Here is a 19927-nt window from a genome sequence, read left to right on the forward strand (position 1 = left end):
GCTACCCCGGCTACACGGCATGTACAGGGCAGCTTGATCAAGTTCGTAAAGCCTCAAAGGTAGCCGGGAAGAACAGACTGGGGCTGCGGTCAATGGCAGAGCGCCAGGCTGGCCCTCTCAAGGCCCCCGTCTACCCTTGTTACTGCAAAAATAAACTAGAGCAAGCATACACGTTATGCTCTCTGTCACAATGGAATTGATTAGCCATCAGTAAGAGAAGAATGCTAAGAAACCTTCCAAGTATTTGGTAATGAATTTTCTGCTAAGTAACCCACAGGGGAAAGAAGAAATCAGAAGGAAAATAAGATAATTTATTTTTAGTTGAAGAAAATGACAATATAATTTGTGGGTCATGGCTAATATAGTATCTCAAGAAACATTTACAGTATCAAATACTCATATTAGGAAAAGAAGAGACTCCAATCAACAATCCGATATAATCTAACAACTGTGGTGGTTTGAAAATGAGTGTTCAAATCTTTGGTCCCTAGTTGATGGCGCTGTTTGGAAAGGATTAGGAGGTGTGGCCTTGCTGGAGGAGGTGTGGCCTTGCTGGAGGAATGGTGCCACTGGGGTGGGCTTTGGTGTTCTGCCTACTTGTATACATGTGTGCCATGTGCCTGCAGTGGCCACAAGAAGGCATCGGGTAAAGGCTGTGAACCGCCAAACAATGCTGGGGACTAAACCAGGGTTCTCTGAAGGAACAGCCAGTGTTAACTGCTAAGCCATCTCTCCAGCCCCATAAACTGTTTTCAAAACAAGCGTTGGAATTTCTTAGCTGAAATCAGCAAAGGTTATGGTGTTGACTGTGTAGTTAATCTCTTCAACATTTTTAAGACTGAACTTCTTGGGTTTTGTTTGATTGTTGAAACAGTCTTGCTTTTCAGCACTGTTCTGTCACTCTGCAGACCTGGCTGCCCTCAAACTCACTAAATACGAGATCAACCTGGAGTGACTCTCCTGCTCTGCCCCAGGCCCTGTGTACAGGTGAGTCACCACACCTGCCAGTCAAGGCTGCCAAGCTTCTAAGAATACCTAACACTAGACTGCCAAACTGGTTAGATGAGGATAACTGCTGTTGCTAAGAAGCAAGAGGCGCTACGGTGAGCTCTGTCACTTAGGACCAATGCCGCTGGCACCACTAATACCACAGGAACCATGAGCACTCCTGGACCTTCTCTGCCATTCCAGCTGCTGAATCAAAGCATGCATCTGACTGGCGGGGCTATCAACTCTGATGCAGTTCTTGAAAGACAAGCTACAGAGTTTTTGCTTCCGCTTCTACGAGAAGGGGCTCGGATTGGCCACCACACAGGGCTAGGATACAACTAGGACACACCACACAGGACTAGAATCCAGCAGGGCAGCAGCACATCAGGAACAAGACCCTTTGCTCAGACCTCAGCACCAAAGAACTAAACCAATACAAGTACACACCAGAAGGCAATCCACAATCCACAGCTTAATAAACAGACAACCACACATTCACATTGTATTTAGGAAGCAGTCAATTTAGGACATAATATCCTTTCCCAAAATTTCAGAAACCATTTCAAATGAACATGCTGAAATATAGTATCGCAGAATGCATATGAGAAAATACTGGTTTAGAACAAAACTCTGAGATATGTCACAATTTCCTCTGTAAATTATAAGAACGACAGTCATACATAAATGTGAGGTTGTGGTTTCAGGAAGCGGATTTCTGGTTAGTGTATCTGACTTGGTCCATCAGTGGTCTCCAGCCACTGCGAAGTCCATGCTCCCTCATTCAGCCTCAATGTGGTGAGCTAGCCTTTGCCCCAGTTCTACATAACTTGAAGGTTCACTTATCAATGCTGGCAGACTAAATTAGTCTGGTAATAAACATTCTCAAGAAGAAGAATCTGACTCCATATGGCCTGGCCCACATGTCTACTCTTAAAACCAGCAGTTATGACATGGAGTCTGTCACCTGGCACATACAAGTGGCTGAGGCCATTCTCTCAGAAGGGCTATGGAGTAATGTCCTCACCCTACCACCAGTTACATTCGTGTGGACACGGGCAGTCAAAAGAGATCTTTTTCACGGGGATGTATGGAATTGAGCCAGGCACACACCTCCAAGGGAGACAGAGGCAGGCAGATCTCTGAGTTCGAGGTCAGCCTGGTCTACAGAGTGAGTTCCAGAACAGGGCTACACAGAAACACCCTGTCTCGAAAAAACAAACCAAAACAAACCGTTGAAAATCATCCTTGGCTTTAGGGAGTTCTGGGCCAACCTGGACTTCATGAGACCCTGTTGTAAAACGTGAGAAACTCCTACCCACAGCAACCCCATACAAACGTTCACTATTTGCTTCAAAGTCCCTAACGGCTCAACAGACATGTTCAAGTCAAAGGGACTAAAGCGAACTTGAGAGTAGACCCTTCCAGCTCTCCACAGGTTACACTCTGGCTACAGTTACCAGGAAGTATAGGCCAGCTGTAAAAATCTTTGAAGCGAGTCGGAACAAAGGTTTCACAATAACACCTGAGTTCTTCATGCCTAACTATGTATCCTTGCCTTCCTTACGCACGTCTAGAAGTAACGAAGTACTCCTTCCGCATTTAATAAACGCATCTTTTGCACACCACTGCCATTTAATATTTGGAACAGTGCTGCCAGCTCAGGGGTACTATGCGCACTTTGCAGACAAACCGAGGCTAGACAACGTCGCCTTCCATAATCACGCCAGCAGAAATGGGATTCAATTCCTGACCCAAAATCTCTTAGCTTCCTGTGCCAGGGAAGCTAACTCGTGGAACTTGTCTGCAGCCACACGGAACTGGCACCAGCAGTCACAGAAGACAAACAGGTATACAACGCTCACAGAACCGTTTGGCTCATCTCCACTGAACATGTCAGAACTCGGTATTTTTAGGACTTCTCCCATCCACAGTTTGCGAACTCGGGAGACAGTGCCCCCAGGTGGTCAAAGGCGTCCTCGCTAGCGCGGGCCTCAGCTACAGCCATGCAGGGCCACTCCCGCGGCGCTGCCAGCGCCGAGTCCCAGGCCGGCAGCGGCGCTTCCCGCCCGCACGTCGGCGCATGCGCCCTTCCAGGCTCCGGCCGCTGCCTCCAGGCGGCGCCACTTCCCGCAGGCGCTTCGCCCGCTCGCCTCCGTCCAGTACCTTTGTCCAGCTCCATAAGAGCGGAGTTAGCGTCCAGCTCCTGCTCGCCGTAGCCGGCATCGGCCAGGAAAGACTTGGCGGAGTTTGACGCCATGACCCCAACAGTGGCTGGCCTCGCCTGGTCACAAAGACTGCGAACTCTGGCCCAGCACCGCCATCTTCCCCCGCCGCGGTCTCGCGGATTTTTCCCTCCGCGCGCTGTCAGGCCGTGCACGCATGCGCCCCAGCCGCCCCGCGGTTCGCGGGCGCCTCAGGGGGGCCCCCGCGCAGGCGCTCAGGGAGCTCCCGAGCCCTGGGTTCCCGCGGCAGAGCGAGGAGGGGGCGGGGCCTGGGCGGGGGAGGCGCCTTCGCGGCGCCGGGACGCTGCGGCGAGAGCCAATCAGAGGGCGTGACGTCAGTTTGGCGCGGAGTTTGGCGACCGGGGCTTCCAGTGGCGGGAGTTGGAGGCGAAAGCGGGTCGCCTGGCGGAGGGCGTGGAGCGCGGCTCCTGAGCAGCTCGGGGGCGATCTTCTCGGCGTTTCCCTCGGCGGAGCCTTCTCCTCGGGCCCAGATGCTCTTCCACTCGGTGCTCCGCCAGCCCCAGCTCGGCGTCCTGCGGAGCGGTGAGTAACGGTCCCAACGGCGCCCGCTCGCCGCGGCGGGAACCACCTCCCCCCCGGCGCGCCGCCTTGGACCGCTGCCGACTCCGGGCCTCGAGGGCCCCCGCGGCCAGGGAGAGTCCTCGGGAGCGAGGGCCGCCGAGGAAGACGGCGCTGCGGCTCCCTCTGGGCGCTGCCCGCCTTGGCCGAGCCCTTCGGGTCGCAGCGGAGGCCGAAGTGGGCACGTTGAGCGGCCTGGCGTCCCCGACCCCCGCTGCTTACGTCAGTGTCGCGCGTGCTCGTGTGGCCGCGGGTGGGCGATGCCCGGGGGCCAGCGCCCGCGGCCCTTGCAGAGCTGCAGCGATCCCTGCAAGTTTGCGGTTACGCGCCAGCGCGCGGCCCGCAGTGGAGAAGCGCGGTCGGGCGCGGGGACGCTGCTTCTGCCTTCACAGCGCCAGCCCCCCTCCCCCATCTCCGGGGTCCGAAAAGTTTAAGTTACACACTGAAGGATGCCCGTAGCCACTCCCACGAGGTGACCACGGGTAGGGCATGGAAGGGTATTGTTCCAGATGCTCTTTGATGCCCGCGGAATATCCAGAAAGGGGATTAACTTTTTTTCGCTTCACGGTGGAATTCGGCCATATTCTCGTTATAGCATAGAGAAAGCTAGCTCGTTGTGTGTCCTTAAGCTAAATCTTTGAAGAGTAGGCCTGAGGAAACAATGTTGGCTAGACGAAAACCCCTTAGCGTCCTGCTGCCTTCTAAAACTTTGTATCCGTGCTTTCTTCATGGGAACTCTTACAGTCACGCTCTGCCTCTTTCTTTCTCTGCTGGAACTTGACCCAAGAAACTTCTTCCCCTGTTAGGAATGGCCGCCATGCGCATTGTGAGGTTGTAAGCCGTCTTTGGAGTTACAGCACCTGAATTTCAAGTCCGCCTTTTTTTATGTAACCAAGGAAGGCTATTCAGACTTACTGTGTGACACAGTTTCTGTCTGTCTGTCCACTTTGCTGTTTGTAGGCACAGGAATTCACGTTTTCCCTTCTGAAATCTGCATCTCCTTTTTCCTCCAGTGTTGTGTGCCACCCTTGGTCACCTGAGCCCACTCCTGTAGATGACTGTAGCCATACCTGAGGGTTCCCCTGCTGCCTCCAGCCTTAATTTCTGTAAAAGCTGTGGGGTTGATACTCAGATTGTCAGGCATCTTACATTCTCAAGCCGCAAACTCTTAAACTTAGATGCCCAGCCAAAGCCTGGGAGTCACCCAAAAATTCCATGTTCCTTGTTATTACATGATCAGCAGGTCCTGAAAGCTTGCATCTATGTCTTCATCCCCACTGATGAGCTCCTCCACACACTGAATCTGTTCCCTCCACTGGAACCTGGTACTTTACTCCTGGCTTGTAACAAGCTTCCAAAGTGGCTTTTAGTTTTCTTTCTCCACTGAAGTTTGAAAAACATAAATATAATGGTTCTTTTGTGAATTTTTGAATTCGTACCTAAAGGTTTTTAGAATATGCTTAAACATGAAAATCTATAATCTTTAGCCTTATTGTGACTGTTAGCATCTTAAGATTAAAAATGCTATCATAACCTTTTAAATACATCTGACACTATAACAACTTGGTAGTCAGGGTCTCTGCTTTTTAAAATGTGAGTAAACGCTGTAAGTATTGTGTTGTTTTGTTGTTTTTTTTTTCATGGTTGCCTTTTCTTTTGAATTTATTTCTATCTTCTTCCCCAAATTTATGCTATTATAATTTAATGTATCCTTGAAAAGTTCTTATCACCCTGTCATGCCCTCATCAAAAAAACATGTAAAGGGCTGTTTTCTGTGGTTTTAATACCTGTGAATCCTGAAGTTAATGTTTTAAGAAAAAGCAAAATTTTTATTGAAAATGCATCTTTTAAAGAAATGGATTTAGGTATATATGGTGCCTAATGGTTTCAATTGTCTCATAGTTAGGACTTCACTAATTTTTTTTATATTTATTTAAAAATATGTAATAGACACAGGTTTATCTTGCAACAATGCAGGGTGTAAGACAGGCATTCGAGAATTCCTTCCTTTTGTAGAAGTAGAAAGGAAGTGATGGTGATAGGAAAGCCTTCTCAGACAAAACGCTTTGGAAAAAACAATGTGTGGAAGTTGTTGAATGTTGAGATGCTGATTCTCTGAAAACACGGAGCCTTGTGTGTTTGTGAGTACAGGCCTTCAGCTATCTACTGACGAAAGAATGGGATTTTTCCTGATGAGTCTTGGGGGCTGGGGAACACTACAGGTCTGTGTAGCATGATGAAAATCCACACGTGTTGTGGGGAGCTGCAGAAATGGTGGAGTATGGAGGGATTGTTCAATAAGTCACTTTACACAGTAATATCAAATATTAGTTGCAGGAGAAGTACTGAGGCGGAGTTGAGGAACTAGCTTAATTGTGAAAATTTTCAGATCGCATTGTAGCTTCAATTTTACTTATTTGATTCCTCTTTGAATTTGTCTGTTATAATTAGTGTGTTAAAAATCGCACATCGTACATGTACATTTACATCTTAATATATGCAGCCTTTAGTTTTCAAGTTTTTTTAGATGGGTATTTGTGAACCTAACAATCTTTTAGTGGTGTTCGCAGTTTACTTCTAGTGACGCTTAATATTGAAATTATGGAGCAATGTTCCCAAGAGCAATTATTAAATCAAGATTAAGTTCCTTTTCTCCTTTATTCTCATTCCTTCTCAAACTAGATTTTCTGGAGGTTCTGTTGGGCTAAAGTGTCTCCTCTGTCCACTTCCTTTCTTCTACTTTGCAAAAGGAAGGCATTCTCCTGTCCCCATCTAATACCTTCCGTTGTCTCAAGAGATACAAACTTTTGGGTGTCTGTTACAGATTCTTAAATAAACAAAACTATGAGAATTGGTAGAATAGGAGAATCAGATGTGAGTTGAACATTTGCAGGGCTCTCAACTTGTTAGCTCATTACTTCATCCCATCCTTAGCATTTACTTGTTGACTGAATGTTTTTTGTACTGAAGCTGAGCATGTTAATCAAAAAAATCAGATAGTTTTTGAGTGCTAATATGTTCAGAAGCTTCAGGATGCCCATCCAGTAAAATCTATGCAAATCTGAAACATTTCTTGGCCTCAGGTATTTTGGATAAGAGTATTCAACCTTTATCTATTTAAAATGAACTAACCTACATGTTAATACAAACCAGATTTTGGATGATAACTTACAATTTGGGACCATGATGTATATTAGAAGGTTACTTTATGAGACAAACAAAAATGTACTTTAAGTTGTTCTCCAAGCCTCTCTGACTTTTTGACAACATTTCTCTGTATAGCCTTCGCTGTCCTAGATGCTGAACTCAGAGATCTACTTGCCTCTGCCTCACCAAGCTTTGACCTCATGTCTTAGAGACAGGAACATACCACTCTTAAGTCATTCTCATATATGTTAAGATACTTTGACAGGGTTCTTAGAATTTTAGGATCCTAGCATTTCAGCCCCCTTAGGAGAAGAGAAGTTAAACTGTTAAATTTATGTCTGTATTGACCTACAATAGGCAGGTTGATACGATAACCCTTTGAATGCTGATAGTATATTCTGTTTTGTTTTTCCAGACAAGGTCTCTCTGTGAAGCCCTAGCTGTACTGAAACTTGTTCTGTAGACCAGGCTGGCCTCAAAATCAGAGAGATCCACCTGTGTCTGCCTCCCAAGTGCTGGCATTACAGGCGCGTGCCACCAAACGTGGCCTGATTGGATGTAATGATTTCTATTGACTTGAGAGTTTCTCAATAGAGACTCCCAAAACAAACGTTTAGTGGAAGGGAGTGACAGTTTAATTGGTCATGCTTAAGTGACTGTTTCTGTGCTAGAAGAATCAGATCTCTGTAGTGTACAAGGGCGCTGGTGCCAATCGTGATACACTAGACCTTCCACGTTTGAGGCGCTAAGACACAGCTGCTATGGTAGCACACGCCTTTACTCCCAGCACTTGGGAGTTAGAGGTAGACAGATCTGAGTTCAGGCCACGGGTAGCCTGGTCTACAGAATGAGTCCCAGGACAGCCAGAGCTGTACACGATGAGATTCTGTCTCAAAAAAACATATATATGGTATAGCCTAAATGGCCTCAGAATTGGGAATGTTTTGATTTCTTTCTTAGAATCGCTTAAGAAAATAATAGAAATGTCTGGGCAATGGTGGCAAATGTCTTTAATCACAGCAAGAGGCTCTCCAAGTTGGAGAGCAGCCTGGTGTACAGAGTGAGTTCCAGGACAGCCAGGGAACTCCTGTCTCAAAAGTAAATACCAACATTGTATTCTGGAGAGCCATATGTAAAGTTCTATACGAACAAACATTTAGCTAGGAATGGTAAATCATAACTTTCATCCCCATCACTGGGAGGCAGACGCAGGATCATTGCAACTTCCATGCCTCGAAAGACAAACAACAAAACTAAAGATATCTATTTGTAGATTTGTGGGAAATGCTAAAGCATGATGCCACATTTTAACTCCTAAAGGAATTGTCTTGTTTTAGGGTGGTCTTCACATTACCCACTGCAATCCCTTCTGAGTGGTTATCAGTGCAGCTGTAATGATGAACACACATCTTACGGAGAAACGGGAGTTCCTGTTCCTCCTTTCGGATGCACCTTCTGTACTGGTAAGAAAAGGACTGTCTACACTAAGCTTGAGCAGAACTTTATTTCCTACTTAGAGGGAAAATACACATTGAAAGAAAAGTAACTTAGGTAGATGTTAAGATTATTCTCGTAACTGTTCTCATGATTTATAAGATATATATTTTTAAAACCAAGTTTTTTAGCAATCATCTTAAAAATGTGAATGGAAGCCAGGTGTGGTGGCACACGCCTGTAATCCCAGCACTCACAGAGGCAGGTGGAGTTCAAGGCCAGCCTCATCTACAAAGTGAGTCCAGGACAGCCAGAACTGCACAGAGAAACACTGTCTCAAAAAGCAAATAATTATAATAATATATTTTTAAAATGTGAATAAAACTAGAAGTTCTTGGTTCCAGTCTTATAGTTTAATTGAAGAAAGATTGTAAAAGGGAGGTTTAAAACCAGTAGGTTCCAGCTGTTGTCTGTATCATGCTTTTATTCACCATTGGCCAGTACAACTCTTGATTTAGTCAACTCAGAGTATCTGAAGACTATTTTAATGGTTTTGAGTCAATTTTTTTAAGTTTTATTTTTATTTTATGTGTATGTGGGTGTTTTGCTTGTGTGTATGTCTGTGTGCCACAGAGACCAGTTTCCAAGGAGTTACAGACAATTGTGAGCTGCTATATGGGTACTGGGAATTAAACCCCAGACCCTAGTCCTCTTTAAGAACAACGAATCTTCTTGACCTCTGAGCCATCTCTGTAGTGCTGTTTTGAGCCACCTAATACTTTGTGTTCATTTGGAAAGTCCTCGTGTTTTCTTTGTGTCTCCTCAGCTCCTGGCATGGAGCACATATTAGCAGTTGCTAATGAAGAAGGCTTTGTCAGGCTATATAATACAGAGTCACAAACCAGCAAAAAGACATGTTTCAAGGGTAAGTCCATCATTTTTAACATTTTTAATTCAGAAAGCCTTTGGCAAATCATTCTTAATACAAATATAGTGAGCAGATGGCATGGCATTATCTTGGTTGGAATAAGATACAAATCATGTGAGTAGCGTGAGAGATGAGCTCCTCCTCAGAATAGGGCTCAAAGCATGCGGGACCTTGAGTGTGACAAACCAAAGTCAGCCTGACGCTGTCTCCTTGTTAGGACCTTGGGAAGGTTGTTGACTGAGAATGTTTTGAGAAGATCCTATTTTAGAGACTACTTCTGATATCAGAATATCATTTTATTCATCATTTATTCATGTGCACAACTGTACATCAGTGTGGGGCCAGATTCAGGTGTCTTCCTGAATCTTGCTCTTCCTTGCTTTTTGAGACAAGATCTCCGTGAATTTGTATTTACTTTGTTAGACTTGTATTTGTTTGGGTGTTGGGCATGTGCACCCAGGTCCTCTTGCTTAGGCAGCAAGTGCTTTACCCACTGAGCCATCTCTCCAACCCTCGTTTGACTTTAGATGGTAGCTGTCACATGTTGTGGAAATGTGTGATCTCTGTGACACCAAAATGCTCTTTGGTGTGCTGACAGTAGTGTACTAGCCATTGTCTTAAATTAAAACTTCCCAGGTGTCTTAGGGGTACTGTTGTGAAGACACCATGACCACGGCAACTCTTACAAAGGACAGCATTTAACTGGCTGGCTGCCGTTTCAGGGGCTTAGTCCATTGTCATCCTGATGGGAAGCATGGTGGCCTGCAGGCAGACACGGTGCTGGAGGGCCTGAGTTCTACATCTCGGTCTGCAGGAGGAGACCGTAAAGCTGCCTCCAGTGATGCACTTCCTCCAACAAGGCCACGCCTCCTAATAGTGCGTTTCCCTATGGGACAAGCACTCACACACATGAATCTATGGGCCCATTCCTATTCAAACCACCACACAAGGTGTTTAAACGTGTACTGGTATGGCTGTTGTGGAACACAGTCTAGATGTGTCACATTTACGTTTTCTTTGTTTAGAGTGGATGGCACATTGGAATGCTGTCTTTGACCTGGCCTGGGTCCCTGGTGAACTTAAACTCGTAAGTGGCTTCCATGTTATTAGGTCTGGGTCGATGCTTATACAGGCTTCTTTCTTAAATCTTACTGTGTTATTCTTGGAAGGTTACAGCAGCAGGTGATCAAACAGCCAGATTTTGGGATGTAAAAGCTGGTGAGCTGATGGGAACGTGCAAAGGCCACCAGTGCAGCCTCAAGTCCGTAGCTTTTTCCAAGTTCCAAAAAGGTAGGTTGGAGTTCACGGCACTTTCTCTCCTTAATGGTAGGGAGACACAGTGCCATATTTGTTTCTGTCTTTGCCTTTTAAATGTCGTTACCTGGCTGGTGCACAGGGGGTAAACGTTCAAACAGTGTTTAGTTTACTCAGAGCTGTGCAATAATTAATACAGGACAGTGGCTCTATCAAGTCACTATGTTAACTAACCCCAGTCAGTGTCATCCGAAGGTTCTCTCTAGCTCTTCTGCTCACACAGCTCCTCTCCACCCCAAGCTTTCTCTGTCTCAAAAGGAAGGTGACAGGTTTTTCTATTCATTTAGTCACCTTGTGACTCGTTTGCTGCAGTCTAATCTCTTGATTTAGTTGTTGGCTCCTACAAAATTGTGTTTTTATTCAGTATCCACAAAGCTTTCACGTAGTTGTTTGGTGCTATAACTATTATAGTTGAATCAATTTGTTAATTGCTCGCTCTTCCATATAGGAAGCAGAATTTTTTTAGATTTTTTTTTAAGATGTGCGTATTTTGCAGTGCCCTTTTGTGCACTGGGTGAGTGCTGTGCCACGGAGGCTATATACCCACTTTCACGTTTACCTAAAAATAACATTACAAGTAAGCGGCAGGTCTGTGTTCCCCTCAATCCCAGTACCCTCCTCCGTGCTCAGAGATAGAGCTTTTACCTGCTACTTACCTTTTCTCTGCCCGTTTCTCAACTGTAAAACAGGAAGAGTGGAGCTTGCCTACTAGACTGACAGGAAATTTTGAGAGGATGTGTAAAAGCATGTAGAATAGTATATGTTACTTAAGATGGTAAGCTCTTCTGTGTGTTAACAATTGCCTGGTTATCATTTTATTACCATAATTTCTACTGTCAAATTGAGTGCTCTCAGGGAATGCGTTCTCTGGGAAGTTTAAATGGAGATGTGTCTTTGACTAGTTTTGCTAACATTTTGATTAACTTCCCACAGCTGTATTTTGTACAGGTGGGCGAGATGGCAACATCATGATCTGGGACACCAGGTGTAACAAAAAAGGTAAGCTAGCTAATAAAGTGAGATCACCCTATGCTTAATAAAATAAGATACTAAAAATAAAGTGAAAATATTTGTGATTTCATATGATACCAGCAGGGGGCACTTGTGTCCACAATCCTACATTTTTGCACATTGCTCAATTCTCAAGGTAATGATTATTACAAAGCTATTAATTCATGTTTTTAATCTCATATCTCTGAAATATTTTATTTACATAAATTATTGATAGAACTAAACTACTAATGCATAGGTTCACTGAATAGAAGTTTGCCTTAGGTATTGTTTTATTAATTTTTCTTTCTTGGGGCTGGCAAGATGGCTCATCAAATAAAGGAGCGTGGAGAGAGCAAGCTCCCTTACGTTGTCCTCTGACCTCTGTGCTCTGGCACCATAGGATACATATTCCTCCCTCTCCCTTCACACTGAAAACACAAATACTGTCTTTTAAAGAATCAGATAAATTGTATTTCACCGTGGTGCTATTAAGGCAGGTGGTCATTGATTTTTTTTTTTTTTAACCACTAATTTATGTATTGATTTTAAAATATTAAACTAGTTTGTGGAGCACTTTTAGTTTCCTAGCCACATTAGAGAGCAGAGTTGCATGTGTGCTCACCACCTACGCACACAGCCTCCCAGCAGCACCCGACATTCCGTTGGTGCATTTCTCAGCACCAACGTGGCAAGTGTTCGTTGACACTGGTTATTCAAGTCCATAATTCCCATTAGGGTTTCTTCTTCATGTTACACATGCAATGGATATTGACAAATAGATGCTATGTCTGCCATTGTAAGACATAGAGCAGTTTCATTGCACTAAAATATGTCTGCTCTGGGGCTCCTATCTGCTTCCTCATTAAGCCTTGCCACCACTTTTTTTTTTTTTTTTTTTTTTTAACTGCCTCTGTGGCTTTCCAAATTTTCATAATTGGAGTCATCTCCTAACTCATTTCTTTTTAGCACAGAATAATATTCTGTTGTCAAAATATACCACATTGTATCCATTCACCTCTTGAAGGGTACCTTGGTTGCTTCCAAGTTCTAGCCATTATGAATAAAACTACTATAGAAATGTATCTGTATTTCTTTCTTTTTGAATGTTAAGAGTTCACCATGGGAGATAAACTGGTTCTTGAGGGGTTTCTATTGTTATTTTATTTTTTTATTCATTGTATTCACATGCCACAGCACACATGTGAATATCAGAGGACAACTTACCGGCATCCATTCTTACTTGAACATGTGAGTCAGGATAATCGAACTCAGGTCATCAGGCTTGGCAAAAAGCACCTTTAACTACTGAGTCCTCCATTTGGGTGTTTGTTTGTAATAACTTATCTTTTACTAGTTAGTCAAGTCACATAATTTTGAGGTCCTATGTACAAATGTTTAAATGTTACGTTCAGCTTGAAATCTGGAAACACTAAAACCAGTTTCCTTGGAACTTTGCAGATGGATTTTACAGACAGGTGAATCAAATCAGTGGAGCTCACAATACTGCAGACAAGCAAACACCTTCAAAACCTAAGAAGAAACAAAATTCAAGAGGACTCGCTCCTTCTGTGGTAAGGCTTTAGAGAAGTACAAATGTGAATAGGGTTGTGTTGTTGTGTTTGCTTGTTTTTGACCTAGCTCTCCGCAAGCTTCGGCTGGCCTGGCATACATGTTGTTTCTACTGTTGAGGCTGCAGGCATGTTCCACTCTACCTGGCGTTGGTGGGTGTCAGCAGTAGGAGAGAATCGAGTCTGCTGAGGACTTTGTTGGCCATAGAGATGGATGCAACTCTTGATGTCTTTGGTATTGATTGTTTATAGCTTATTTGATACCGTTGCAGGGGTCCTCAGACTCCAGTGGGTTGCATAGGGAACATGGCAAAGATTCAGCCTCTGAGCATCATCCATAACAATTTCTAAGCACTTTGAAGAAGCATGTTGAACTCCAAGTGACAGTTTTGCTTATGGGAAAGGAATCCTTAGCTTCATGGTAGCTATAGAAAAGATGTACATTTTTAAAAATTTATTTATTATGTATACAGCGTTCTGCCTGCGTGTATGCATTCATACCAGAAGAGGGCAGTAGTTCCCATTATAGATGGTTGTGAGTCATGTGGTTGCTGGAAATTTAACTCAGGACCTCTAAGAGCAGACAGTACTCTTAACCTCTGAGCCCCCTCTCCAGCACCGTACAATTTTTTTAATGCTTTGAAACATGCACCATGTTATTTTTAATAAAAATAAGCAGGTAATCTAAAGATGAGAGGGGCTTTAGTTATTTTCATCTAGATGTTTTGATCAACTTATTGTAAACATGGTGCTGAGTTGTATTGCATTTGTAATACATTTTTAGATGTGCTGGATTTTTCTCTATTGTGACTTGTTTTTTAGAGTAACATCGAGGCATTCACAGTCATTAAGCTCTGTATCCACATTCTTCAAGACTAGAAGATTAGTAAACAGGAACACTATTGGCAGGCCAGCTCCTAAGTCCCACACACTGTAGATCTACACCAAGACCTCGGAGTCATGTGGACTTAGGAAAAGGAGCAAGTGATATTCAGTGATAGAAATATATTCAGGCCATGGTGCATGCCTTTAATCCCAGCACTCAGGAGACAGGCAGGAGGATCTTAGAGTTTGAGGCCAGCCTGGTCTACAGAGTGAGTTCCAGGACAGCCAAGGCTACACAGAGAAACCCTGTCTTGAAAAAAAAAAAAAAAGAAATATGTTCAGAAGATGAAGGAGCACTGGTCTTTGGGGCACAGTAGTTGCTGTGGAGTAAAAGCACATACATCCATTAAGCGGTTCTAAGCCTGTGGGTTGTGACCCTTGTGAGGGTTACATCTCAGACATCCTGCATATCAGCTACTTACATTATGATTCATAACAGTAGCAAAATTACAGTTATGAAGTAACAATGAAAATAATTTTATGGTTGTGGTCACCTCAACATGCGAAACTGTATTAAAGAGTCACAGCATTAGGAAGGTTGAACCACTGCTTTAAACCAACAGTTAAAAAAATAAAAATGAGCTTGAATTTTTTTGTTTTTCTGCAAAATCTTCCCAGTCTTGAAGAATGGGTTCAGAGCTTAATGAACCCGAAGAAAATGAAAAGGCCGTCACACTTTAAAATTTTTATCTCAATAGGAGAGAGGAATTCTTTGGTCTTGTAGAAAAATGGGAGCCTTCAGAACTAACAAGGCTGGCAAACATTGTATTGCTTCAGCCACAGACCTCAGACCCGCCCTCAGGTGCCCGTGGCGCCTTGTTTTAGCCTCTCGTGGCACTCTTGCTTCCTGCGGAGTGTGTAGCTCTGATCTTTTTCCCCAATTTTTGAGGATAAGCAGCAGCTCTGTGCTTTGGGGTACCTCAATGTTCCCATTTCCCTTGGGTGAACTAATGAGGGTGACTCACAGTCACTCAGGAGCTGGTGGTCTTGTGCTTGTGGGAAGTGGGCAAATGTTTCTTACAGCAGAGAGGGCAGCTTCAGGCATGTGGGGAGTCAAGATCAGCTTATAAGACCCCCCCACACACACACAAACTGCTGTGACTGAAGGTGGCATTCTTCAGTCCAACTCTACAGACGTGAATAGAAACAGTGGTCTGTGGAGACCAGATGATATCAGAATGTCAAATTTCATCAGATTCCAAGAGAGCTTGTGAGGTGGTAGCACATAGGAGCTAAAGCTCCGCTAACCAGTGCCTTTTCTGCACCTGGAACTGAAATTGCAGCAGCATTTTCTGGTGACTCAGACACAGGAGGGGTCAGCTTTCCATGCTGTGCATCTCATTAGTAGGGAGTTTATTCCTGTTTATTTAAGTGTGCTCACGTTGGTGTGCATTTGTAGGAAACAGGACAACTTTCAGAAGCCGTTCTCCTCCACCTTGGTCTCTTGTGATCAACCTCAGGCTGTCAAGCTTGCACTATGGGTGCATTTTTATCTTCTGAGCTATCTTGCTAAGATAGTGTTCACATATTACCAGTAATGTTAAGGCTACTTCCTTAGTAACGTATCTAGAATTACTTGGAAAAAATTGAGGAGACCAGTAGCATGGCTCAGTTGGGTAAAGGAAGTTTTTGTTATTCCTGATGCCCTGAGGTTGGTCCTGGAACCCACAGAGTGGAAGCAGAGAATTGACGCTGGCAGGTTGTCCTCTGACCTCACATATATGTCCATGGCACACACATACACAAATGGCATGCATAGAGAGGTCAGAGGACAGCTTATGGGAGCCTAGTTCTGTCCTGCCATGTGCATTCTAAACACTGAACTCAGCTCTTCAGGTTTGACAGCAGGTGTCCCTACCCACTGAACCATCATACTAATGTAGGGAAAGTTTTTGCTTTGGTTTTGTTTTGTTTTATTTTTGTATGGGTTATGTTGGTTGATTGGTTGGTTTTATTTTATTTTACTTTATTTGAGACAGGGTCTCTGCATAGTCCTAGCTGACCTGGAACTTATTATATAGAACAGGCTGGCCTTGGACTCACAGAGATCTACCTGCCTTTGTCTCTGACATCTAGGATTAAAAGCATATGCCACCGTGCCCTGCCTACATTTTAAAATACGTTCTTTTCCCCCTTTCCTTTACTCCTGCCTCTTACCCCTCCCTTTCTCTCTCAGAATTGGGGCTTCTTTGTCTTCGTTATTGTTGCATACACACGTACATACATGTCTAAATATGTAAATACATGTTCTGTTTGTTTAGTGTGTATGATTTCAGGGCTGACTGCATGGTATTGGATAACTGGGTGCAGGGCACCCTCCTGCTCTCAGCATTCCTTATATTGCTTACAATTTGTTGTGTAAGGCCCTGTGAGAGTTCCCTCTTCTGTGTTAGCATGTCTGTTGGTATTATACTTTGGGTCTTATTTAGCAGACAGATATGACTGCCTTACAATATTGAAGTATTGTCAGTGAAGCTTCCTGGCATTTTTTTAGAACACACAATCTCACAGCAGCTTCAGAAAAGCGAGTTTTAAGTACCTTGTTCTCTACTCCTGAAGGCTGTGGTTCCCAAAACAGAATTTCCTTCTTTTTTCTTTCTTGTGCTATTAGGATTCCCAGCAGAGTGTTACTGTGGTCCTCTTTCAGGATGAGAATACATTAGTCTCAGCAGGAGCCGTGGATGGGTAAAAGACTTTATTTCTTCCGCTTTTTCCTCAGTGCCTTTGTGAGCTGCACTAGAACCTAGTCCCATTAAATAAATATGAATGTGCCTTTAGACATAGTGGGTGCTGTAGCTGGAAAGAAGTTTACAGATCACACTGGAAAATAAACATAATTGAGGTGATCGTGTGCTGTCTCTAGCACACAGGAGCAGCGTTTGCTGCTGTGGGTTGGACAGCTTGCTTGCCTTCTACCAGTCCAGCCTATATGTCTCTATGTACATGCCGTCTGTGATTGGTCTAAATTCTCATGGCCAAGTAAGTCTGTGCCGCTGTTCATTTGTTCCTTTCTCTGCAGAAAGCTGTAAAAAAAATATTGTTTATGTATAGGGACTCCTAAAGTGTACCTCTTTGCCTATTTCATTTCCAAATGCAATTCACTGTTCAAGTTTTTAACTTGAACAATATCTTACTCATTAGGATTTCTATTGTTTCCTGTGTGTATTAATTAGAATCCTTAAGTGTGAGCCAAGTTCTCAAGCAGGAATGGGGAAGTTACCTAAGAGTTAGTGCTATGTTTGTGAATAACTGAAAGTTTTCCATCTATTTCTAAAGTGATACATGTGTAGTTTAAGGTTACTAACACCGTAGAAGGTTTAAGACAATTATTCCAATAGTTGAAATGAAAAACATTTCCCCCTTTCACAGGAAAATGTGTTTAGTTAAGGAGTTATGTATAGAAATAAAGCATGAGGGGTGCACCCTGTGTTTCAGGGGATATATGCAGAGTGTTACAGGCATAGGAAGTGTTTTTCCTAGAAGAACAATGGAACAGTGACTATCAGCATCTAACTCCATCTTCCTTTTCCCCCTGCCCTGGAGTAAGTGCCAGGGACTCACCACTGGGTCAGGTCACACCTGTTTCCGTTTGTATGAACTATGATCTTGACACTGGAAACAGTGGTATGAAGTGATTAAATGAGTTCCCAGGGAGATGTCCACAGTGTGCCAGAGGAGAGACTGGCAGTCCTCAGCCCATCGGTCAGGAACCCTCTAGGAGTCACCTAAGACTTCTGCATTTCAGATCTTTACATTACAATTCATAATAGTGGCAAAATGACAGTTAAGTAACAGTGAAAATAATTTTATGGTTGGGAATCACCACAACATGAGGAACTGTATTAAAGGGTCATATCAGTAGGGAAGTTGAGAACCACTGGTCTGGACAGTTTATAAAATGCTTGTCTTGGTTTTTAGGATAATCAAGGTATGGGATTTACGAAAGAATTATACTGCCTATCGACAAGAACCCATAGCATCCAAGTCCTTCCTGTACCCAGGTACCAGCACTCGAAAACTAGGTAAGCCTTGGCTTTGTTTGGAGGGTTTGGGGGCATGAAATATAAAATTCTTTTAAAAAGAAAAAAAAATTTAATACCAGGCTAATTTCAGCAGATTTGGTGTGGGGGGGGGGGTTGTAAGGACAAAATCTCAACATAGTTTGATTTCTATATATTTTGAAACAGAATGGCATGAACTGTTTTTTCCCCACACTTTAACCTCGGTGACGTCCTGTTAACTTGTCCCAGGGTACTCAAGTTTGGTCTTGGACTCCACTGGCTCTGCTTTGTTTGCTAACTGCACAGATGACAACATCTATATGTTCAACATGACTGGCTTGAAGGCTTCTCCGGGTAAGAATTCTTTATTATTTGTTCACATACCCTTACTGCGAAGTAGTACTTGATCTTCTGTTAATGATAATTCAGTAGTGGTTTTCCTAAAATAAGTATTAGCCACATGAGGACTCTGCCATCTTTTTAGTTCCTATGCTATTTTCATGAGTGTATGTTCCTGTGACCATTTCACAGCCAAGCAGACTCCTACTTTGTATAATAGTGAGTCTCCCAAAACCAGGCATTTTGGCTTATGTTGAAGGTTATCTTTAATTTTTTTAAGATTTACTTGTTTTATATGTCTTGCATGTATGTGTGTTGAGTGCATGCCTGGTATCTGGACACTGGAAGGGTATTAGATTCCCTGAAACTAGAGTTACAGATGGTCGTAAGCCACCAAATGGGTGCTGAGAATCAAACCTGGATCCTCTGCTATAAACCACTGAGTATCTCTAGCTTTCAGAGAAAGAGAACAGAAAACTCAACTTCGATCCTGTTAAAATAGAGGATTGGGTTTTTTAGGCTTCCCTGATAATTTTCACCTTCTCAGTATTGAACGAAACCATTTGTCTCCTGAGATGTTTCTTCCTGAACTTACCTTTTTTTCTTTTCTCTTTCCCTCAAGAATATAAAATTAGGGGGTGGGGAGCTAGAGAGACGGCTCAGCAGTTGAGAGCACTTGCTGCCCTTTCAGAGGAGCCAGGCTCAGTTCCCAGCACACACAAGGCAGGTCACATCTGTCTTAGCTCTGGGTCCCAGGGATCAGGTGCTCTCTGCTGGCCTCAGTGTAGGATACCAGGCCTGCACATGGTATACAGATAGACAGGGGAAACACTCACATAAAATGAATACATATTTTTTTTAAAGGAATATAAAAATAGAGTCTGATATCTGATACTTAAGAGTAGAAAATATTTTTAAAAGAAAGCCATATTTCTAAAGCACACTGTAGGGAATTGGGGATTGCATTATTTTAAGGTAATCTGTATTTAAGCAGTCTATATATGTACTAGTACCATAGTTTCTTCCTCAAATTTAGTTTGGTTAAAGGTCTTTGAATTCAGCTGGGCCTGGTGGTGCACATCTTTAATCCCAGAACTCCAGAGGCAGAGGCAGGCAGATCTCTTAGGTTTGAGGCCAGCTCACTCTACAAAATGAGTCCAGGACAGCCAGGGCTCTGTTACACAGAGAAACCCTTTCTCAAAAAACCAAAAAGAAAAAGCTGGATGTGGTGGCACACACCTGTAATCCCAGCCTCTGGGAGGCAGAGGTGGGCGGATCTTTATGAGCTCAAGGCCAGCCTGCTCTACAAAGTAAGTCCAGGAAGACCAGAGAAATTCTACATCCCAATTCCAGAGCTACTTGGTTCCCAAATGTGCTGATAAACAAGAAATTTTGAAACACTGTGGATTTGGGTCATTTTGAGTGTGCGCTTAGAAAAATTTCCAAATATTTTTCCCCAGCCATCTTGTGGATTATGTGATCTGTGGCAGTACCATAATTGGTATGACCTTTCAAATCTTTCTTCAA

At 43.6% G+C, this 19927-nt stretch overlaps 2 protein-coding genes across 3 annotated transcripts in view; one reads left to right on the top strand and one right to left on the bottom strand.

The window, feature by feature from the left end:
- The window catches only part of Ints7 (integrator complex subunit 7), a 51850-nt gene extending 48489 nt beyond the window's left edge, over nt 1-3361 (bottom strand). For both annotated transcript variants that reach the window (XM_055609196.1, XM_055609195.1), the window contains exon 1: nt 3154-3361. In XM_055609196.1, the coding sequence (XP_055465171.1) occupies nt 3154-3247 (94 nt within the window). In that variant the 5' untranslated portion in view covers nt 3248-3361. The remainder of the gene's footprint in view (nt 1-3153) is intronic.
- A 2666-nt stretch (nt 3362-6027) lies between these two features.
- The window catches only part of Dtl (denticleless E3 ubiquitin protein ligase homolog), a 35137-nt gene continuing 21237 nt past the window's right edge, over nt 6028-19927 (top strand). The window contains exons 1-10 of the mRNA XM_055609190.1: nt 6028-6070; nt 8276-8401; nt 9199-9297; nt 10326-10387; nt 10470-10590; nt 11548-11613; nt 13066-13178; nt 16672-16745; nt 17979-18082; nt 18311-18415. Of these exons, the coding sequence (XP_055465165.1) occupies nt 6028-6070; nt 8276-8401; nt 9199-9297; nt 10326-10387; nt 10470-10590; nt 11548-11613; nt 13066-13178; nt 16672-16745; nt 17979-18082; nt 18311-18415 (913 nt within the window). The remainder of the gene's footprint in view (nt 6071-8275; nt 8402-9198; nt 9298-10325; nt 10388-10469; nt 10591-11547; nt 11614-13065; nt 13179-16671; nt 16746-17978; nt 18083-18310; nt 18416-19927) is intronic.

The sequence above is a fragment of the Psammomys obesus genome, unplaced genomic scaffold (genome assembly GCF_907164565.1).
Source record: "Psammomys obesus unplaced genomic scaffold, mPsaObe1.curated_primary_1811, whole genome shotgun sequence".
Classification (NCBI taxonomy): Eukaryota; Metazoa; Chordata; class Mammalia; order Rodentia; family Muridae; genus Psammomys; species Psammomys obesus.